At 40.4% G+C, this 22,015-nt stretch overlaps 1 protein-coding gene across 2 annotated transcripts in view; it reads left to right on the top strand.

The window, feature by feature from the left end:
* CTNND2 (catenin delta 2) overlaps positions 1-22,015 on the top strand; it is a 1,103,557-nt gene that overhangs the window by 668,843 nt on the left and 412,699 nt on the right. For both annotated transcript variants that reach the window (XM_040262515.1, XM_040262516.1), the window contains one exon: positions 13,744-13,999. In XM_040262515.1, the coding sequence (XP_040118449.1) occupies positions 13,744-13,999 (256 nt within the window). The remainder of the gene's footprint in view (positions 1-13,743; positions 14,000-22,015) is intronic.

The following is a 22,015-nucleotide window of genomic DNA, read 5'->3' as shown; positions in this document are numbered from 1 at the left end:
AGAAGGCAGAAGTGTTCTGAGTGCTTCAGAGGGGACAGTCTGTTTGCCCGGCCTTTCCCCTGTAACAGTAATCTCTTACCCCGGCCGAGATCTGCTGAGGTGTGACATCCACATGCCTAAGACGCCATTCCTGCCCACATCTTTGAAATTGAGGCACTTTTGAGGGACTGTGCTGTTTTCACAAGGCTACAGAAATTGCCAGAAGTGCCGGGGTGGTCTCTTGAAGATAGGTGGGGGAAACGTCACTGCTCCAGCTCCTGGGCATAAAGCCACAAGCCCTCTTTCCTTCCCACCAGCTCAGATTACTCCTTCTTCCTACACTGAATTCATCAGAAGCCCTTCCCCTTCCCTGACTTACTGTGCAACTCCAGGGACTGTCTCTATCAGAACCTGCATGGTTGAGAAAATTCTTTTAGCTCAGGTATATGTCTCTCCCTTGGCTTCCCAGGTGGCCGTAGTGGTAGAGAATCTGCCTCCCAATGCAGGAGATTTAAGAGACATGGATTCCATCCCTGTGTTGGGACGATCCCCTGGAGAAAGGAATGGCACCCCACTTCAGTATTCTTGCCTAGAGAATTCCATGGACAGAGGAGCCTGGTGGGCTACAGTCCATGGGGTCCCAAAGAGTCGGACATGATTGAAGCAGGCAACATGCACAAATCTGTCGCTTATAAATTACCTCCGTATTATACAATATTATTACATTCTGGCTAGTAAATTCAGGATTAAATAAAGAAACACTTTAAGATTGCTTTCCCATATCCAGAGGGTCATTTTTCACATCCTTCGTGTTATATGCACCCCACGGTTAATGCTGCTACTGATGCAGACCTTTAGGAAGCTTCCAGAGCCAGAGCAAATACCCTAATTCCTTATGAGACAAGGACATGTTCTTAGGAGGCCTATTAGACGTGAAGTGTTCAGGAGCTGCAGACTTTAGGTTCAGGTTGGTCGCCAAGGTACCCCTCCAGTCTTACCTCTCTGCCATTAAGTAAGGCCACTGGCTGGGGGTCCTTCAGTTCCATCTGTAGATCGTCTCCAGAGATACTTTGAGGAAAGTGGGGCAGAGGAATTGAAGGCTAGTTGCCTGTCTTCAAGGAGTCATCACTCACGAATGAAGTCAAGGGTACTGTCCTAAACAATTCTATAATTACAAGCTGGTGCCATAGCATCAAGCAGCTAAGACAGGATGACAAAAGCACAGAGCTTATGGCTGCACTCAGGGATGGTTCCAAGTGCTTGGAATATATTTACTAATCTTTAGAACCACCCTGTGGAGGAGGTGGTATTATGATGATCACTTTGTAGATCAGAATACTGAAACATAAAGACACTGAGTGATCTCCCCGAGGTTCCACAGGTTGTATAGAGCCAGTCTTTAAACCTTCTCACCCAGGCAGTCTTGCCCTGGAACCTGGACTCTTAACAGTCATTTTGGTTGACCTTGTATTTATAAAGATCTTCATTCAAAAACTAAATAAGTATATACCCACTTTCATCTAGAGCGCCTCATGGTCTCCTATAGTTTATCAGTCAGTATCCATTGAAGACAAACCGGGTGCTTGATGGGCTCCAGACCCAAAGAAGCTTAAACTGATTCCTAGTCCTCACACGTGTTCAGTTTAGTTTCAGTAAAGGGCATACAATATGAAAAAACGAGGTAACAGGAGGTAATATGTTAAAGGCTAAATGAATGTTCCAGACAAAACTGAAGATAAAGTATTCAGTTCAGTTCAGTTCAGTCGCTCAGTCATGTCTGACTCTTTGTGACCCCATGAACTGCAACACGCCAGGCCTCCCTGTCCATCACCAACTCCTGGAGTTCACTCAAACTCATGTCCATCAAGTCGGTGATGCCATCCAGCCATCTCATCCTCGGTCGTCCCCTTCTCCTCCTGCCCCATATCCCTCCCAGCATCAGGGTCTTTTCCAGCAAGTCAACTCTTCACATAAGGTGGCCAAAGTATTGGAGTTTCAGCTTCAGCATCAGTCCTTCCAATGAGTACCCAGGACTGATCTCCTTCAGAATGGACTGGTTGGATCTCCTTGCAGTCCAAGGGACTAGAGTCTTCTCCAACACCACAGTTCAAAAGCATCAGTTCTTCGGCACTCAGCTTTCTTCACAGTCCAGCTCTCACATCCATACATGACCCCTGGAAAAACCATAGCCTTGACTAGACGGACCTTTGTTGGCAAAGTAATGTCTCTACTTTTGAATGCTATCTAGGTATTAAGAGCAGCAGAAAACAACACATGCTCTCGTTTTATTCCTGGATAACCTATAGCTCAGGGTTGTACTATGACTCCTGACCCCTCCCAGGATATCTTTCCGCTGCTTTCTGGGCAGGGAGTGGGGCTGTGGGATGGTGTCCACCCTTGGCCTTCCCAGTGCTGCAGCTCTGCATCTATCTGGCGTTATCATCTGTGGCTTCTCTTCTTGCCATGTCCTGCTCACCCCTGTGCTGACTGAACCTGGGCCTCCCTCACTCCAGACACCACGAGGGCCATCCTGAGTTATAGATTGTGCTAGAACTGAGAGATACCCTGAGATGACTATACGGAGAAGAGCAGGAAACAGCTGTAGTCCTTGAAGATGAGACAGGTTAAAGCTTCCTAAATCTCTCCACTAAAGGTGATTTCTCACTTAGCTTTTTCTCCTACGCCCAACCTACAGCGTCTTTTTCCATCTCTCCTTCTTGGCTTCTGTAGTTAGCCTCTCAAGAGTACTGGAGTGGGGTGCCATTGCCTTCTCCATGTTACTTTATACAAAGACTAATTTCAATCCCAGAAACCAACTCAGACAAGGAGCGCAGTCTACCTTTGGGTGGTCAGAAAGGTCCCCAGGGCTTTCCTTAACCAAAGAATTGTTGTGGTTCAGCCAGCTCGGTGGTGTTTGATTCTGTGTGACCCCATGGACTGCAGCATGCCAGGCTTCCCTGTCGTTCACTGTCTCCTGGAACTTGTTAAAACTCATGTCCATTGAGTTGGTGATGCTATCCAACCATCTTGTTCTCTGTTGTCCCCTTCTCCTCCTGCCCTCAATTTTTCCCAGTATTAGGTCTTTTTCCAATAGTTGGCTCTTTGTATCAGGTGGCCAAAGTATTGGAGCTTCAGCTTCAGCATCAGTCCTTCCAATGGATATTCAGGGTTGATATCCTTTATCATTGACTGGTTTGATCTCCTTGCAGCCCAAGGGACTCTCAAGAGTCTTATCCAGCATAATTGTTCGAAAGAAACAGCTCTTCAGCCTTTAGCCTTTTCTTTGTCTAGCTCTCATAGTCATACTGGAAAAACCATAGTTTTGACTATACGGACCTTTGTAGGCAAAATAATGTCTCTACTTTTTAATACACTGTCTAGGTTTGTCATTGCTTTTTCTCCCAAGGAACAAGGGTCTTTTAATTTCATGGCTGCAGTCACCATCCACAGTGATTTTGGAGCCCAAGAAAATAAAGTCTGTTACTGTTTCCATTGTTTCCCCATCTATTTGCCATGAAGTGATGGTACCAGATGCCATGATCTTTGTTTTTTGAATGTTGAGTTTTAAGCCAGCTTTTTCACTCTCCTCTTTCACTTCCATCAAGAGGCTCTTTAATTCCTCTTCTCTTTCTATGTAAGGGTGGTGTCATCTTCATGTCTGAGGTTATTGACATTTCTCCCGGCAATCCTGATTCAAGCTTGTGCTTCATCCAGCCTGGCATTTCTCATGATGTACTCTGCATATAAGTTAAATAAGTAAGGTGACAATATACAGCCTTGACGTATTCCTTTCCCAGTTTGGAACAAGCCTGTTGTTCCATGTCTGGTTCTAACTGTTGCTTCTTGACCTGCATACAGGTTTCTCAGGAGGCAGAGAAAAGTGGTCTGGTATTCCCATCTCTTTAAGAATTTTCCAGTTTATTGTGATTTACACAGTCAAAGGCTTTAGCATAGTCAGTGAAACAGAAGTAGATGTTTTTCTGAAATTCTCTTGCTTTTTCTATGATCCAATGGATGTTGGCAATTTTATCTCCAAAAAGCTACCTAACCTTGATGTTAGAGACTTACATACATGCATTTGTATACATTTGTGTACATGTTGGAGGATCAGGATTGGCAGATCTCACTTCTTGCCTGTTTTCTGCTGCAGGCTGCTGGATGGTGATGCATACAGTAGGGTTCACAACTCACACACAAAGTCAACTGGATTTTATTCAGCCAAGCTGGCACTCTGTGGGCCATGCCTAGACCAGGGAGTAGCGCCTGAAGAGTAACTCCTGCCCCTATCCCAGACCTCACTCTGACTCTTTGTGCTCAGGCACCCCAGCCAGTGCTGGACAGTGTCAACAATAGCAACAAAAAGCACAACATGAGAGTTGTGAGCTAAGTTTTATTTGGGGCAAAATGAGGACTATAACCTGGGAGACAGCATCTCAGAGAGCTCTGAGAAACTTCTCCAAAGAGGTATGGGGGAAAGTCAGGATATGTGTGATTTTAGTGCAAGGGGAATACATGCAATCAAGCACACATTTTATAGAAGGTTGCTGCTTTTGTGAAGAACAGATGTCAGCATTTATGATTTTAGTGCTTTTCTCGATGCGAAGAGATTGGGCTCATAAAACCATTTCCTGAAAATAACTAGCTGAAGATTTGTTCTGCCAGTTATGCCCCAAGCAGAGTGCCTCATTCCAGATTTCCACCCTGAACTCCTTTCAGGGGTGTTGAAGGTCAGCAGTCACAGCATCTTGTGATTTAATCCTTGTAGAGGCAGATGGCAAGTGCCAGTTTTTAGTTGGCAACAAGACCTGCAGACCTTTCCACACTACCCAGTCCCAGCAGAAGGGAGCAGGCTCTGCGATGCCCTGCCAGCCTCCCTGGGCTTGGATGTGGTCTTTGTAGTGAGGCAGAGATAGTAGAGCAGTGGCCTACATGCATCCGGATGGGGTTGGGACAGGAAGCAGCATGGTGGCCCCAAAGCAGCAAAGTGATCCCCAAAAGGGTCAGTTCCTGAATCAGCAGTGGTCCCCACTCACCTCCCCAAATGCATCCCTCCTCTGTCCCTGCACGGGGAGGCCAGATCATGTGCCTGCAGCAGAGAGACCAGGCCAGTGAGTGAAGAGTGGGATGGTGGAACAAATACCCCCAACTGCTCTTCTGGGACCAACCACCCACTCTCTGAGGCCTCACTTCTTGCACAGTGAAAATTTGAAGAGGCACTCTTTTAATTAGGGTGTCTGTTTAAATAAAACATACCTTTTGTCTGGGATAAGGGCTTGTCCAAATCAGAACTTATATAATAAGGAGCACAGCCAGACAAAGACTGTGTGATACTCAAGGATTTGTGTGTGGTGAAGTCTATTAAACTGAAACTAAATAACACAGACTTTTATTTCAAACTCAAGCATTTCAGTGACTGTCTACTTACTTAGGAGTCGTTTGATTAACACAAATACTTGACTCTGACAACCCCCCATAACATCTTTCTAAACTAGCAAAAGTGGCCAACATCTGCTGAGATGCTAGTCCTGTGAATTTCCTTTCAGATAAATGTGATCCTGAGTGGAGGAAACAAGCTTTCTATGGTGAATGTGTCAGCTTGTAATAAAGAATGAATTATCATAGGTACATAGCAAGGGGAAAATCTGCTAAATATCCTGATGTGATTGACAAGTATTACAATATAAAAAGGAAGAAAAATGTGATGAAAATATTTGCCTGGATGGCAAAAGCATTATTTTAAAATTTTAATTTTCTGCAATAATAGCTATTACTTCATAAAGTTAAAGAGCGATTACATATCTGCTTTACTTTTGTAAAATTTTACTATTATTCTTCAATAAAATATAAATAACATTTTCAATTAAAATCATCATTTGAGTCCACGAGAGGTAGAATATTAACAGTTTATTACTTATTAAATGCTGTTACTTCAAATTATAAAAATGACTACTTCCCATTAGAACAAGTCAGATTTGATCCTCTATAACCTCTTAGTTTAAAATTTTACCTCTTTTAAGTCTAAAAAGTCAGGGATACATTATTACCCAGTTGGAAATTTTTGATGAGTCTAACGATAAATATCATCTTAAAATCAAGGAGAGCTTCCAGATTCTTAGCTATATCAATTCACCAAAATGGTAGGAATACAAAATCTAATTACAGCTGAAGGAGAACAGAGTGTTTGCTGGTAGATCAGTTGATAAAATTTAAAAACAGCAGGAAGCCTGGTGGACTGCAGTCCATGGGTCACAAAAAGTCAGACACAACTCAGCGACTGAACAACAGCAACAAGCAACCACATCAATAATCAACATCAACACCAATAATGAGTCCATTACTACTGAAAATCCTGCATTAAATGCCTCTCCTCCACAAACATAATGACATATGAAGTTAAAAAGAATTGTGTTAAATTTACCCTTGGATATTTTTTCATTGACCCTGATGCTGGGAAAGATTCAAGGCAAAAGGAGAAGGAGGCGACAGAGGATGAGATGGTTAGATAGCGTTACTGACTCAATGGACATGAGTTTGAGCAAACTCTGGGAGACAGTGAAGGACAGGGGAGCCTGGCGCGCTGCAGTGCATGGGGTCGAAAAGAGTCGGACGTGATTTAGTGACTGAACACATCTTTCCGTTGAGCTTACTTTGGATCAACCTGTGCAGACCACAGAAAATTGGAAAGATATTTATGGTTCAGTTCTAGATGGTAATACTATTGGGAATATAGTAGATTAGGTAAAGTTTCCTCATTTCTGAAATGATAAAGTCATTATTATTTAAGTAATAACTTTACAAGGATATAGGCTGGCACTTCCCTGGCAGTCAGTGGTTAAGATGGCACCTTCCAATGCAGGAGGTGTGGGTTCGATCCCTGGTCAGGAAGCTAAGATCACACATGCCTCATGGCCAAAGAACCAAAACATAAAACAGAAGCAATATGATAAAAATTCAATAAAGATTTTAGAAACATACCTCATCAAAAAAAAAAAAAATCTAAAAGGAAAAAAATTACAGGCCATGTTCTTGGACCCATTTTCACCTCAGCCATCTTTATTTTCTAAACTTGCAGAAGGAATATTATTTAATTAGCTTGTTGTTTGCTTCCTTTATATTTTATAGCATGTGTAAAAGTATTTTATGTTTTCATATTTCTATCTATATAAATATACATAAAAGCAAAGGTAAATAATACAAAACCATAAATAAATGTTTTTCTTTCTTCTGTTGAACCCTACTTTATATTCCATCCCCCAGGTTTCTTCACGTGCCAGAGTCTTGTATTTTACTCTGTTCTTTTTTTTTCCCTCTTTCAGTAAATAATGCATGTAACCATCTCCACATCAAAATAGGATGTTTGATTTTTATTGAAAAGGATCTTTCTTCCCTTCTTTCAGACAAACACAACATATCTGTTTGTTTGTGTTTTTTTTTCTTTTCTCTCTACACACTAAACCTTTATTTCTGTAGCTCTATGGAAAACAGATAATTTCATGAATAGCATGAAAAGGTGAAGTATCAAGTCAACTGCTGAAAAGGCTACTTTAAAAATCTCCCCAAAGAGACCAGCAGTGCAGTTCATTGAGTTGTAAGCGCTTATTGAGGGGAGAAGGGGCTGTTTGCAGAGCAGGTGAGATGAGAGAGGAGTGTTTACAGAGCTGACAAAGTACCCTTTACGTCAAATGTTTGCCATAAGAAGATTCAGTTGAGTAGAGTAATCCTCCAAGGTGGGTGATTTGGCCAACGGAGCTCTAACTCAAATGAGAGAAAACATATACCAGGACAGAAATTAAGCGAAATTTTGCATTAAAGAAAAAAGTCTGTTAATTGTGTGATCAGTATCAGCTTATCTGTATTAATAGAGAATCACAGTCTTCAGCCACACCACAGTCTCAACAGGCATGGCACAAAGGGAGAATTCAGTCCTTCTCTGTTGAAATCATTCCTTTACATCATGCTTAAAAAAAAAAAAAAGGCATTACGTCATTTGAGATCTGTTAATTTCTCATGCATTTTCCTCTATATATGATCATACACGCTCAGTCGTTCAGTTGTGTCTGACCCTTTGAAACCCCATGGACTGTAGCTCACCCACCAGGCTCCTCTGTCCATGGGACTCTCCAGACAAGAATACTGGAGTAGGTTGCCAGTTCCTTTTCCAGGGCATCTTCCCAACCCAGGGAACAAACCAGCGTCTTCTGCATCTCTTGCACTGATTGACAGATGGATTCTTTACCCCTGAACCACCTGGGAAGACCCACGTGATCATATAATCTACCCTTTAAAACAGTCTGTTTTTCTCTCCGTTTGTATTGCTATTTTGCATTATTTTTCCTTGCATTGATCAGTCTCTAATTTATTTGAATTGTGCAATATCCATTTGAATTTATATTTTGAAATTCTCATCAGGTACCCTATGTTTTGTGACCTAAGAGAAGTCAAAACTATGGCTTCAGGAATGATACTTCTGAAAGGCCATTTGTTAAATGATACAAATGTGATTGTCGTTTTTAAATAAGATCTTTCTGAAAATCATTTACCTGCCTTAGATTTCATAGTCTACCCACTTTTTAAAATATAATAATATCACTGATTAAACTAAGACTCAAAACACTTTAAAATTAAAATTAAGACAAGTATATGTATCCTATTCTTGATTTTCCCAGAAATAAAGATATTTCTAAATATCAATAAATTCAATTAAATAAGAAATGGTATAAATTTGCACACCAAGGTGTAATAATTTTTTCCTATATTATTCAAGTTGTTGTTCCTTATTATAGACCCATCTCTTCTCTGTACTTTTGGGAGATGTTTCCCTTCATTTAGGCCTCTCATGAATTTTTCTAAGTTTTCTCACTATGTTAGGTACTTCAGTAATGCACATATTTGAGATTATAAACCTGGTCCAGTTTATAAAGCTGGTAGTTATGATTATAAACTCTGGAAGTGGGGTTCAAGGCTTTGAATTCCTTCTCTACTAAATATAAGGCAAACTTGGGCAAGTTATAGCATCCCTCTGTGCCTGTTTCCCACTTGTAAAGTGACAGCACGTTTATTATAGTATTGGGTTGTTGGAGGAAATAAGAGTCAGTCAGTTTGTTCACTCGCTCAGTCATGTCCAACTCTTTGCGACCTCATGGACTGCAGCTTGCTAGGCCTCTCTGTCCATCGCCAACTCCCAGAATTTACTTAAACTCATGTCCATTGAGTCAGTGATGCCATCCAGCCATCTCATCCTCTATCATCCCCTTCAATCTTTCCCAGCATCAGGGTCTTTTCCAATGAGTCAGTTCTTCATATCAGGTAGCCAAAGTATTGGTGTTTCAGCTTCAACATCAGTCCTTCCAATGAGTATTAAGGACTGATTTCCTTTAGGATGGACTGGTTGGATCTCCTTGCAGTCCAAGGGACTCTCAAGAGTCTTCTCCAGCACCACAGTTCAAAAGCATCAATTCTTCAGTGCTCAGCTTTCTTTATAGTCCAACTTTCACATCCATACATGGCTATTGGAAAAGCCATAGCCTCGACTAGATGGACCTTTGTTGGCAAAGTAACATCTCTGCTTTTTAATATGCTGTCTAGTTTGGTCATAACTTTTCTTCCAAGGAGCAAGCATCTTTTAATTTCATGGCTGCAGTCACCATCTGCAGTGATTTTGGAGCCCCCCAAAATAAAGTCTGTCACTATTTCCACTGTTTCCCCATCTATTTGCCATGAAGTGTTGGGACTGGATGACATGATCTTAGTTTTCTGAATGTTGAGTTTTAAGCCAATTTTTTCACTCTCACTTTCATCAAGAGGCTCTTTAATTCTTCACTTTCTGCCATAAGGGTGGTGTCGTCTTCATGTCTGAGGTTATTGATATTTCTCCTGGAAATCTTGACTCAAGCTTGTGCTTCATCCAGCCTGGCATTTCTCATGATGTACTCTACATATAAGTTAAATAAGCAGGGTGACAATATACAGCCTTGTATTTCTCTTTCCCTATTTGGAACCAGTCTGTTGTTCCATGACCTGCATGGAACTGTTCTAACTGTTGCTTCCTGACCTGCATGCAGATTTCTCAAGAGGCAGATCAGGTGGTCTGGTATTCCCATCTCTTTAAGAATTTTCCAGAGTTTGTTGTGGTCCACACAGTCAAAGGTTTTGGCACAGTGAATAAAGCAGATGTTTTTTCTGGAACTCTCTTGCTTTTTCGATGATCCAGTGGATGTTGGCAATTCATTCTAGTATTGGCTTGTTGGAGGAAATAAGAGTACACACTAGTTAAACACTTCCAGGAGTTATAAAATCTGATATCCACACTTTATATCAGGCAAGGACTTGTTACTCCATGTGTTATATCCCATCTCTTTCCTAACATGAACTGATTTCAACATTATTGAGTGAAGTCTGAGTGAGTGAAGTTGCTGTCATGTCTGACTCTTTGTGACCCCATGGACTGTAGCTCACCAGGCTCCTGCATCCATGGGATTTTCTAGGCAAGAAAACTGGAGTGGGTTGCCATTTCCTTCTCCAGGGGATCTTCCCGACCTGGGGATCGAACCCAGGTCTCCCACATTGCGGGCAGACGCTTTACCATCTGAGCCACCAGGGAATCCCTTTCAACATTATTAAGTAGTAGTAATAATAGTTGTTCAATCCCTGAGTCGTGTCTGACTCTTTGCCACCCCATAGACTGTAGCATGCTAGACTCCCCTGTCCTTCACTATCTCCCCCGTGGAGCTTGCTCAAATTCATGTCCATCACATTGGTAATGCCACCCAACCATCTCATTCTCTGCCGTCCCCTTCTTTTTCCGCCCTCAATCTTTCCCAGCGTCGGGGTCTTTTGCAATGAGCCAGCTCTTGGCATCAGGATGTTTTGCACTTACTAGGCATTAATAGCTTATCTTGCCTTTAAAACAGTCATCCCATTGGGCCCTTGTCTTCTTTTCACTTCACGGTCAGGAAACTGGAGCTTTGAGAACTCAGTTACTTGCCAGATACAAATGATTGACTGGAAAGCCCAGATGTGGTCCTGATTGTTAGCTGCAGAAGCCAAGCTCTGAATGTGGAGTTCCCTGACATTTCATCCCCAAAAGGCCAGTGCCAGTGTAGATTATATATCTGAGCCTAAGAACATTCATGAACTGCCCTTCACCTTTTCTTTTCCTCTTACTGGGAGACGTTGTCTTCTTGTTCCTGCTCTGTTAATTGCATTTCACTTTCACCTTTTGGTCCAGTCTCCCTTGCAGCTTACATGATCTTAGTTCCCCAAGCAGGGACTGAACTGTTCCCCCTGAATTGAGAATGCGGAGTCTTAACCACTAGATCGCTAGAGAACTCCCTCTTCTCCTAAAAATCATTCATTCCTCTGATATCTTTTTTAACTTATCATTTTTAACAATAGTATTTTGTCATGTTTTAGTCTCCTTTTTTTTTTAACATTTTATGTTTCGGCATTAAATCATCATCCTTTCCATTTTGCCTTCCCTTCCTATTAACCGCTGTATTTTAAAGTATTAGTAACAAATAATTTTGTACAGAAAATGATTTTTCTAATATTAGTAACCCTTTATAGGAAGCTTTAATACAGATATTTAGTTCCTGAATGAAAAAATTGTATTTCTCTGAAAAAAATGTCAGGTTATCGTTCGTTTTCCCTTTTGCCTTCAATTTGCTGACTGGCTTTTCGCAACTCATCTAGAAAATGAAACTTTGTTTACCTCTGGGCATTTGTTCTTCCAAGAGCATGGTTATGCCTGGCCTGAATTTTAAATCCCTGTTCCCATGACATATAGCACATTGTTCATAAATATTAAAATGTGAATTTTAATTAGACATGCTTGCAAAATTCTGGAGAAAATATAAATGTTCCAAAAACTGCATAAAGACATAAGACAGATTTTCTGGTTGTGAACTTAATTTTTTATTAGTCTAATCTAATGACTTTGAAACTTAATCCATCAGGGCAACCCTTGTCATTTCAAAACCTGAGTCTTTTAGGAGTATACACACTTTTTGTTTAGAAAGTTTTCTTAAATATTTTTCTTGTCTTCACTGTGTCATGGTGTCTGGTCTCCTGACTTTGGTTATTATAAGATTAAGTTTTAAAAGGTCATTGGAAATGAGAAGCCCTGACCTCTTAATTAAAATCAGTTCTTATATTAGAATATATTTCTCCAGTTCACTTTGCAGCTTTATTTTTTATCATTTTGACATGAAATCCTCAACTTCCTTTAATATTAAACTAGTATTGTTTTCTTTCTTTTGTATTTGATTTTGAATATGTCTTCTATTGTGAGAGAGAATAAGTTTTATCACCATTTACTGGGTAGTGCTCAAAAAGTCTGAGTTGTAGGATGTGATTGATAATTGGAATCTAATTCTGTATGGAGCTTGCATGTTATAAATGGTCATATCTAGACACAGGATATATTTTTTATGAAGTTTAGCTAATTTACAAAGTTGTGTTAGCTTCAAGAGTGCACCAAAGTGGTTCAGTCTCATATATATATATGAATATATATATTTGTCTTTTTTCCAGTTTCTTTTCCCATATAGTTTGTTGCAAAATATTGAGTAGAGTTTCCTATGCTATAGGGTAGGTCCTTTTTGGTTATCTATTCTATATATAGTAGTGTGTATATGTTCGTTCTGAGCTAGAAAGTAAAGGTACCAACTAATATTAATCATGGATAATGATCGAATAGTTATTAACAAATCATATTCTATTAATATGGAAGATGCTATTTTCATTGTATAGGTCACCTAAATCTTAGATGTCAAGTATTTTTGAGAACCAGATAAAAATAATGATAGGAAACAGACTCCAGAAAACCCAGGAAGGAAACAAAAAGCTGAAATTCAGCTTGGAAATAGTCAAACTGATTTTAGTAACTGGCGTCAGATCTTCCGACAATTTAGGCGTTATTGAAAAGATGCAAATACTTCTGGAAAAGCCAAGTCAGCACCTTATTTTGTCTGCGTAGCAGTCGGGTGGGTCTTCATCGCCTCTGGCATGCCTACCTTTCACCAAGTGTATTTGTTAGTATGACAGCTGAAGTTGAAAAAGAGACATATAAAAATCTTGTGGGTGTTGAACTTTACAAGAACTGTCCAGTCCTGCATTTAATGCTCTAGCACTAATTACAGACCCATGTCCGCCTCCATCCCCACAGACACATGCCCCCTCACTTTTCCTTGTTTTCTCTTATTTGGGAAAAATTAACCACATTACTAAATATGTTTCACACCCTTCATAAAATTAATCTATCATCCCCTGAACGAACACTGCCTGAATTTTCTCAGCTGAAACAATGAAGAACTCACTGCCCATGAGTCCTTGGAAAATATCCCTTCCATTTCTTCTGGGTTTTAGCTCCATACAGAGTTTACTTGTCAGATGAGCAGACCTCTTCCTGGAAGTCAGTAAGCAGGAAACACATCACAGAGGCATTTTCATCCTAGAGATGAAAGGGTTGTTCCTGAAATAATTGGGTTGGCCTGAAAGTTCGTTCAGGTTCTTCCCTAAGATGGAATGGAAAAACCCCAACGAAGTTTTGGGCCTAAGGAATAGCATGCTAATTGTCATTGTAGTGGATAACTTTGGATGCATTAGTTCAAATGTAACAATTTTGTTAATTCTTTCAAACCCTTGTGTTGTTTGTTGTTGTTTTTTTTTTTTTATGTGTGTAATTTTCCCCCTGCGTAGACCTGGTGAACCGTTTCTGTGAGCAGGTCCTCAATTTTTTACTCTGTCCCTACTTTCCTGCCCTAGCCCCGTCCTCCCCCGGTGTCGACTCCGTCCCCTTGCAGCGCACGGGCAGCCAGCACGGCCCGCAGAGCGCCGCCGCAGCCACCTTCCAGAGGGCCAGCTATGCCGCCGGGCCCGCCTCCAGCTACGCGGACCCCTACCGACAGCTGCAGTACTGTCCTTCCGTGGAGTCTCCGTACAGCAAATCCGGCCCTGCCCTTCCCCCCGAAGGCACCTTGGCCAGGTCCCCATCCATCGACAGCATTCAGAAAGATCCCAGGTGGGTACCACCCTTTTCTTCTCCCCACACCGCTGCTAAAGAGGTATTCCAACCAGACCTATGACTGCATGATTGTTTTTTTGTTTTTTGGGTTTTTTTGCATCACTTGATTGCATCCATGTCTCTGGCTGAGGATGAAAGGGTTGACTTTCATCATCTTCTGTTTGATTTGGAATATGGGTGTTGGTCATGGATCTCTAGTACCTTCTGCAGTTCAGTAGCAAAGACTATCTTTTGATCGGAACATTTGTAGGTGCTTGAGGGTTTCAGCTAGTTGTGAGATCTGGAACAGCTTTCTGTGATGCAGTAGAAACAGAGGATGGGAGGCTGTATCGTTTGACTTCAGACAGTGTGGTCTAGGTATTTTCTTGTCTCAGGAGAAGCACGCTTTGTCACCTTGTATGTTTCCATTCATGAGTGGAAAGTGGTATACAGGTTACACTAAAAATTGAAAATTTTTACCAGGTTACACTAAAAATTGGAAATTTAGAAAACCTGTGTTACCTTCATTTTTGTGTCTGAAAATAAACATTAGGCTGAAATTGTTTTTGACATTGATTAAAAAATTGAATATAATATATTAAAGAAGTTGTTATTATTGATAATTTTTTTTTTTTGCTTTCTTGTTTCAACAGTGGCCAAGGCTTTAGTGAAGCTCTACTTCTGAAATTGGAATTGAATTCCTGTAGAGTTAAATGATGTTTTCTTCATAGGCATTTGATTTATGCAGAGTCCCATAAATACATATCTGCATCTGTGAATACTATAGATATGTTAGGTTCCTGGTATGTCTTTATAGCAGGCATCTGACTTGATTCTGGTGGTATACTTAAAATTCATCTCAAGGAATTTTCGGGTATTTTCTCTGATAGAGCACACAATGCAAGTGTACTGTATTGAGGGGTTTGCATAGATTCTTTCGTAAAAAGAAATCACCTCTACATACATAAAAGGCAGAATGGGGACGTTTTATGGTATTCTTTAAGATAGCTTCTTTAGCACAGTTCAAGCCTACTTGGAGGGCTTATGTTAAATATCGTATGAGGTAAAACTTCCATTGTAAAGGAGAATTATAGTAAGTGTTCACTGTTAACTACTAGAAATAAGAAAAATTCTTATATTTGCTTTATTCAGCATCCTGTTCCTCTAGGCTTTCAGTCGAAACATGGATCTCTATCGTCTTTGTCCGGAAATGTGCCCTAAATCCTTTGGTATTCTTGGCAAGTGTGGGTAGAATGCTCTTCAGATAACATAATGGTCTCTATTTATTTATTTTGAAATTTTGCTGTACTGGGATATAGTTCATTTACAATATGTTAGTTTCTGCTGTATAGCAAAGTGATTCAATTATACATATGTATATAATCTTTTTTATATTCTTTTCCATTGTGGTTTATCACAGTATATTGAATATAGTTCTCTATGCCATATAGTAGGAACTTGTTGTTTATCCATCATGTATATAATAGTTTGCATCTGCTGATCCAAAACCCCCAATCTATCCCTTCTCCAAAGCTCTCTGTTTTTAAATATTCTTTCTAAATATGTTATTGAAAACATGTAGAAATAGAACATTAGCACACTCTTTAGGAAATGCTAGATAGGAAAATACATAATTGAATTGGCAGTACTTTATTTAACATTTAAAATATAAATTGAGGATAAGTATATAATCTTCAGTGAAGAGGTTTTTAAATTTTCACATTAGGGGAATTTGGCCTAATAGGAATCCAAATTTATGTTTCTCTCACTACAGCTTAGCTTCTTTATTTCATACTATGTATTAAATGTGTTATACTTTTATTAAATGACATATCCTTTTCATTTTATATTGCTATCCCTTTTATAGTCTTTTTTCTTCTTTCAGCATATTGTCATCAGACTGTCATCTTTTCAAGTTATGGATTATGTGACATGTTTAATGAGTGCCCACTATAAACCAAGAAAGAGAAACACCTGTCAGAAATGAGAGTGAATAAGAGTATATTGGCCACTCATCCTTTGTAGGTGTAAACTTATAGCCAAATCAGTGTTATATGAATTGCAAGTTTACTATGTTATTTTTAAGAATGCTAATGTCAGAAAGAAAAACAAATATTGTATATTCACTCATATGTGTGGAATCTGGGCTTCCCTGGGGGCTCGTACGGTAAAGATTCTGCCTCCAGTGCAGGAGACCTGGGTTCGATCCCTGGGTTGAGAAGATCCCCTGGAGGGGGGAATGGCAACCTACTCTGGTATTTTTGTCTGGAGAATTCCATGGACAGAGGAGCCTGGTGGGCTGTATCCTTCATGGGGTGGCAGAGTCGGACATGACTGAGCAACTAACACGCACACATACATAAGGAATCTAGGGGCCTTCCCAGGTGGCACCAGTGGTAAAGAACCTGCCTGTGATGCAGGAAACATAAGAGATGTGGTTTTGATTGCCGGGTTGGGAAGATCCCTTAGAGAAGGGAATGGCAACCCACTCCAGTATTCTTGCATGGAGATTCCCAATGGACAGAGGAGTGTAGTGGGCAGCAGTCCATAGGATCACAGAGTCAAATACGACTGAATCGACTTAGGACACACACATGGACTCTAGAAAATGGTACTGATGAACCTGTTTGCAGGGCAGGAATAGAGATGCAGACGCAGAAAACCGACTTGGTGGACACAATGAGGGAAGGAGGTGTTGGGATGATTTGAGAGAGTAGCACTGACATGTATATACACTATGTGTGTAAGGCAGCTGCTGGGACGCTTCTGTATAGCACGAGGAAGCTAGCCTGGCCTTCTCTGATGACCTGGAGGGTGGGATATGGGGGTGGGGATGGAGGCTCAGGAAAGAGGAAATATATATACACACACACACATATATATGTATATGTATTTATGGCTGATTAGCATTGTTGTAGCAGAAACCATCACAACACTGTAAAGCAATTATCTTCCATTAAAAAAAAAAAAGAATGCTAAGCATTGGCTTTAAATAGATGTCACTTCTGAAAAAAAATACTGTACCACCATCCTAAGGTCAGATACAAGCAAAGGAAACAGAACCAGATCTAGAACCCGAACTGAATAATTATGGCTTCATGTAAAGAGAACTAATAACCTGGCATCATGTGAAATGAGTATATAAAATACAATAATGCCTTTCTTGTAGAGTTTTTTTTTTTAAATAAAGGAATGTGTCAGAATGTTCAGATTTAATTGAGACATCCCAAGTCTAAAATTGTAGTCCACAATCTAATGCTTCTTTTATGATAGCATTTTTGCATCTTCTTTTGAAGAATGAACTTTGGTCCTTCCTAAGTGAGTATTACTAGAACCAATATCTCTTATGTCTGGGGTTCAGAGTAGTTTATCTCAGCATTATAATTTATGATTTAAACTTTTCCAGCTTTTAGGCTTCTTTCCAACTTTTATACATACATTTTTGGAGACAGTGTGTTAACGTTTTTTATGTATTATAAAATAGCCAACCATGTAAGCCTCTTTACCATTGCAAACATATTTTTAGAGCACATTACAATTCTCAAAGCACTTTTCCTTACGTCTTTGATGTAATTCTCCTTTGTGGGAGGAAACTGATATCTGCACATTTTGTGGCTTAAATAAGTGGAGAATTGGAAAAATTGACCCATGTATATGCAGGCTAGACTCCACACTCTTAGGCACATATTTGCATGGACATTTATATTTATAAAAAGGAAATGGAAATTGCATACCATCTTTCATGATTTTCTTGGAGGACGAGGGAAAGCACCAGTTTGCTATGTGTAGGAGTGAATGAAGGTACTGATACAGATTATCTAAATAGGTCTGGTCCGCCTGATAATTGCTTAGGGCATGTGTGGTCTTTGCTTTGTTTTCTCTTTCTTTCTTTTCTAATATGTGGCTTATTCATCTTATTGCAGACCAGTGTCTTTTTTCTATTAACGAGTTTCAATGAGGAATTTTGAAGCAAACCTCCTATTTCAAAATAAGAATTTGAAATCAAGACAGCCCCAATTCAGTCTTTAGACTGGAAACCAGAAGCTTCCTGTTATCTTTTCTTTTTCCTTTTGGTGTTTTGATGACTTAGGTGTGTGTATATATTTAGGCTTTTTTTTTTAATTCAAATATAGTTAATTTACAGTGTTAGTGTCAGTTGTTCAGCAAAGTGATTCAGTTTATATATATACATATATGAAATTATATATGTATATTCTTTTTTAATTTTTGGAAGAATTTTTCTAAGTCATAGAATATGAAAGGATTCATTCTAAGTAGCTGGCTTTTTTAAGCTTGCTTAGCTGAATCGTATAGATCAGAGCAAAACTTTGGACTTTCCACTTTCAACTGCTCTTGTGTATTCCAACAAAAAAAATGCACAAAAAACTTTTATACAAAGAGGTGATCGAATTTGATTTCCCTAAGTCAGCAATCACTTTGAAAAAAGTTTTTATATAATATTTACTTCATAGCAGCCCAGGCTGAGAACTATTTGTTAATTGCATATTATCTTCCATAAGATGTGAATTTCTTAAGTATCATCGCAGCTACTATGTTGTTGGTGCTATGCCAGATATTGAGTTTAATACATGTTTTTTTAAACATGTAGGTTGTATAAATCTTAAAATGAACTTATATGAAAGGACTCAGTAACATTGGAAGTGATCATTCATAGCGTCTTTATTTTGAAGATGTGATTGATGAAATAACCAGAAAAAAAGCAATACGCATGTATACCTGGCATACTGATGGTATTACAAATATTCTTGTCCATGAAAGAAGAAAAAGTCATGGCTAATACATTTACTGACATGGCTTAATGTGTAGGCTGCGTCATGAATAGCGTCTTTTGGTCAAGTTTGATTAATCCTGTTTCAGGGTATCATAATCCTTGATGTACACCATCTCAAAATCAGTTTTTCAAACATGATAAAGGAATCTAACATTTTGCAAACATGATTCACAATGAAACTCTATATTCTTTTTGTTATTCATTGTAACAGATTAAATAAATACAGTGACACATCCTTGATGCTGAATTTGGGCCCACGTTAGCAACTGGACTTTCACTTGGCTCTGTCATACTTGTTCTCCATGTTTTGCTTCAAGCCACAGTATTCGACCAATAATCTAAGACTATGAACTTTTAAAGAATTACCTAGTGTCTTACTAAAATTATTATTGGGTTTTATATTAGTAGATATTATTAAGAAAGACTGCTTATGAATATCATTGTTGTTGTTTAGTCACTAAGTCATGTCCAACTCTTTTCTGGTCCCATGGACTGCAATCCACCAGACTCTTCTGTCCATGGGATTTCCCAGGCAAGAGTATTGGAGTAGGTTGCTATTGCCTTCTCCAGGGGACTTTCCCAATCCAGGGATCAAACCTGCGTCTTCTGCTTTGGCAGGTGGATTCTTTACAGCTAAGCCACTTGGGAAGCCCCATTAATATCATTGGGAAAATCTAGGTTGCAGTTTCCATGGTGGCTCATAGCTTCACTGAGTTATGCAAGCCTCTTCACAACAACAAGGCTGTGATTCATGAAAGGGATGGTTCATGACCAGTATGAAAAGACAAAAAGATATGACACGGGAAGATAAGCCCCCCAGGTCAGAATATGTCCAGTATGCAACTGGGGAAGAGTAGAGGGCAGTTACTCTATGACCTAAATAAAATCCCTTATGAGTATTCGGTGGAAGTAACAATAGAGTCAAGGAATTAGATCTGGTGGATAGAGTGCCTGAAGAACTGTGGATGGAAGTTGTTAATATCATTCAGGAGGCAGTAACCAAAACCATCCCAAAGAAAAAGAAATGCGAGAAGGCAAAATGGTAGCTGAGGAAAGAAGTGAAAGGCAAGGAGAAAGGGAAAGATATGCCCAACTGAATGTAAAATTCCAGAGAATAGTAAGGAGAGATAAGAACACCTTCTTAAATGAATGATGCAAAGAATTAGAGGAAAGCAATAGAATGGGAAAGACCAGAGATCTCCTCAAAAAATTGGAGATGTCAAGGGAACATTTCATGCAAGGATGGGCATGATAAAGGACAGAAATGGTAAGGGCCAAGCAAAAGCAGAAGTGATTAAGAAGAGGTGGCAAAAATACACAGAAGAATCATACAGAAAAGGTCTTAATGACCGGGATAACCACGATGGTATGATCACTCACCTAGAGCCAGACATCCTGGAGTGTGAAGTCAAGTGGTCCTTAGGAAGGATTACTACAAAAAAAACTATATAAAAATAGTGAGATAGCATCACCGACTCAATGGGCAGGAATCTGAGCAAACTCCAGCATCAGTGTTCTTTGCCAGTGAGTTGGCTATTCACACCAAGTGGCCAAGGCATCGAAGCTTCAGCTTCAGCATCAGTCCTGCTAATGAATATTCAGGGTTGATTTCCTTTAGGACTGCCTGGTTTGATCTCCTTGCTATCCAAGGAATTGTCAAGAATCTTCTCCAGCACCACAGTTCAAAAGCATCAGTTCTTCAGCATTCAGCCTTCTTTATGGTCCACCTCTCACATCCATGCATGACTACTGGAAGAACCGTCGCTTTGACTATGCAGACTTTTGTTGGCAAACCATAGCTTTGACTGTGCGGACCTTTGTTGCTTTTTAATATGCTGTCTAGGTTTGTCATAGCTTTTCTTCCAAGCAGCAAGCATCTTTTAATCCCATGGCTACAGTCACTGTCTGCAGTGCTCACTGTCATTCTTGGCATGTTGTGAGTTCCAATAAAAAAGACACCGTCATCTGAAATGTGGACTCAGTGAGAGGCCAGCACCAGTGTGTAGAGAAAATATGATCGTTCTGAACTGCTGTGTTTTGTTTGGTTGTATCAGTTAAGTAGAGATGCACTTGTTCTCCCCTCTGACCCCAGGCGATGATCTTGGGCAGCCCTGCCTGCTCTCCCCTCCCACGGGAGGAGGAGAAGAGGTCTGGGTTATAAAGGGCATCCAATACATGGGGGAAAGGACTCTTAGCCAGTCATGATTCCGGGTGTGATGTTCACCTGCCCTGCCCTCGGTGTCCATGTATTTAAAACAGGAATCGTAAAAGCACCTTCCTGATAAAGTGGTAAGGTGAAATATGTTAAGACCTTGAAGTCTTTGGGACATTTCCTGGCTTAGGGAAGGGCCCACTGTTACCACCACTGCCTCTCTGCTGGCACCTCGGCTCCTGCCATCAGGGGCACCAAGGTTAGAGCTGAGAATGGCCCTTGGGAGTCAGAGACATGGAGAAAGTGATGAAGGCAGAAAGGCCGTGAGCTGTCTGGTGGGAAAGACCGAGGCGCAGATCCTGGGGGATGCCCTGCTAAGGGACCAGGGAAGGGAACAGACCTAGTGAGGTGGAAGCAGAGGCCAGTGAGGGGGCAAGGAGGGAGGGCACATTGAGACCTGGGCCCTCCTGGCCAGGACACACAATCAGAAGATGAAAGAGAAGATGTCCCTGCGGAAAGGATTTTGTTTGTTTTGTGAAAGCCTGCTTTTCAGGATTCCTTTTATCAGTTGAAAGGAAAGTATAGTTTACACACAATACTTGTCTGTGCACGTATTGATTTTCCAGGAGCCCAGATTACTCATTTTGCCCTCTGTGTTCAGCATCACTAGTAGGAGTGAACGATTGCATTTCTAGAATAGCGACTCATTTCTAATACGACATCCCCCACCTCATTTGTACCAGAGTGGATTCCGGCACAAAGACCTCGACCGCATCCCAGAAGTAAGAGTGATGGATCAGAGGTAGTCAAAGCTGATGAGTCACTCTACCTGGGGTCCTAACTAGTTGGTTAATGAATCATTAGCTGATCCTCAGCAGTTGTGACAGTAGAAATCTGTTTTGTGTTTTTCGGATTTGCAGACTTTCCTCTTGACAGCCAGCCAGTTCTTCCCCTCAGTCCACATGCTTTTGGTAAAACAGGCTCTACCCTCTGTTCAGTAGGTGAGCCTGTAGCTCACACCTGGTCCAAGAGCCTCCTTGGGGCCCCCATCTACTAGCAAAGCCCCCAGCGGTGCAGAAGAGCCTGAGAA

The sequence above is a fragment of the Oryx dammah genome, unplaced genomic scaffold (genome assembly GCF_014754425.2).
Source record: "Oryx dammah isolate SB20612 unplaced genomic scaffold, SCBI_Odam_1.1 HiC_scaffold_20, whole genome shotgun sequence".
NCBI classification, from domain to species: domain Eukaryota; kingdom Metazoa; phylum Chordata; class Mammalia; order Artiodactyla; family Bovidae; genus Oryx; species Oryx dammah.
Note: the sequence above shows the minus strand (reverse complement) of the source record. Positions and strands in the feature narration are given on the sequence as shown.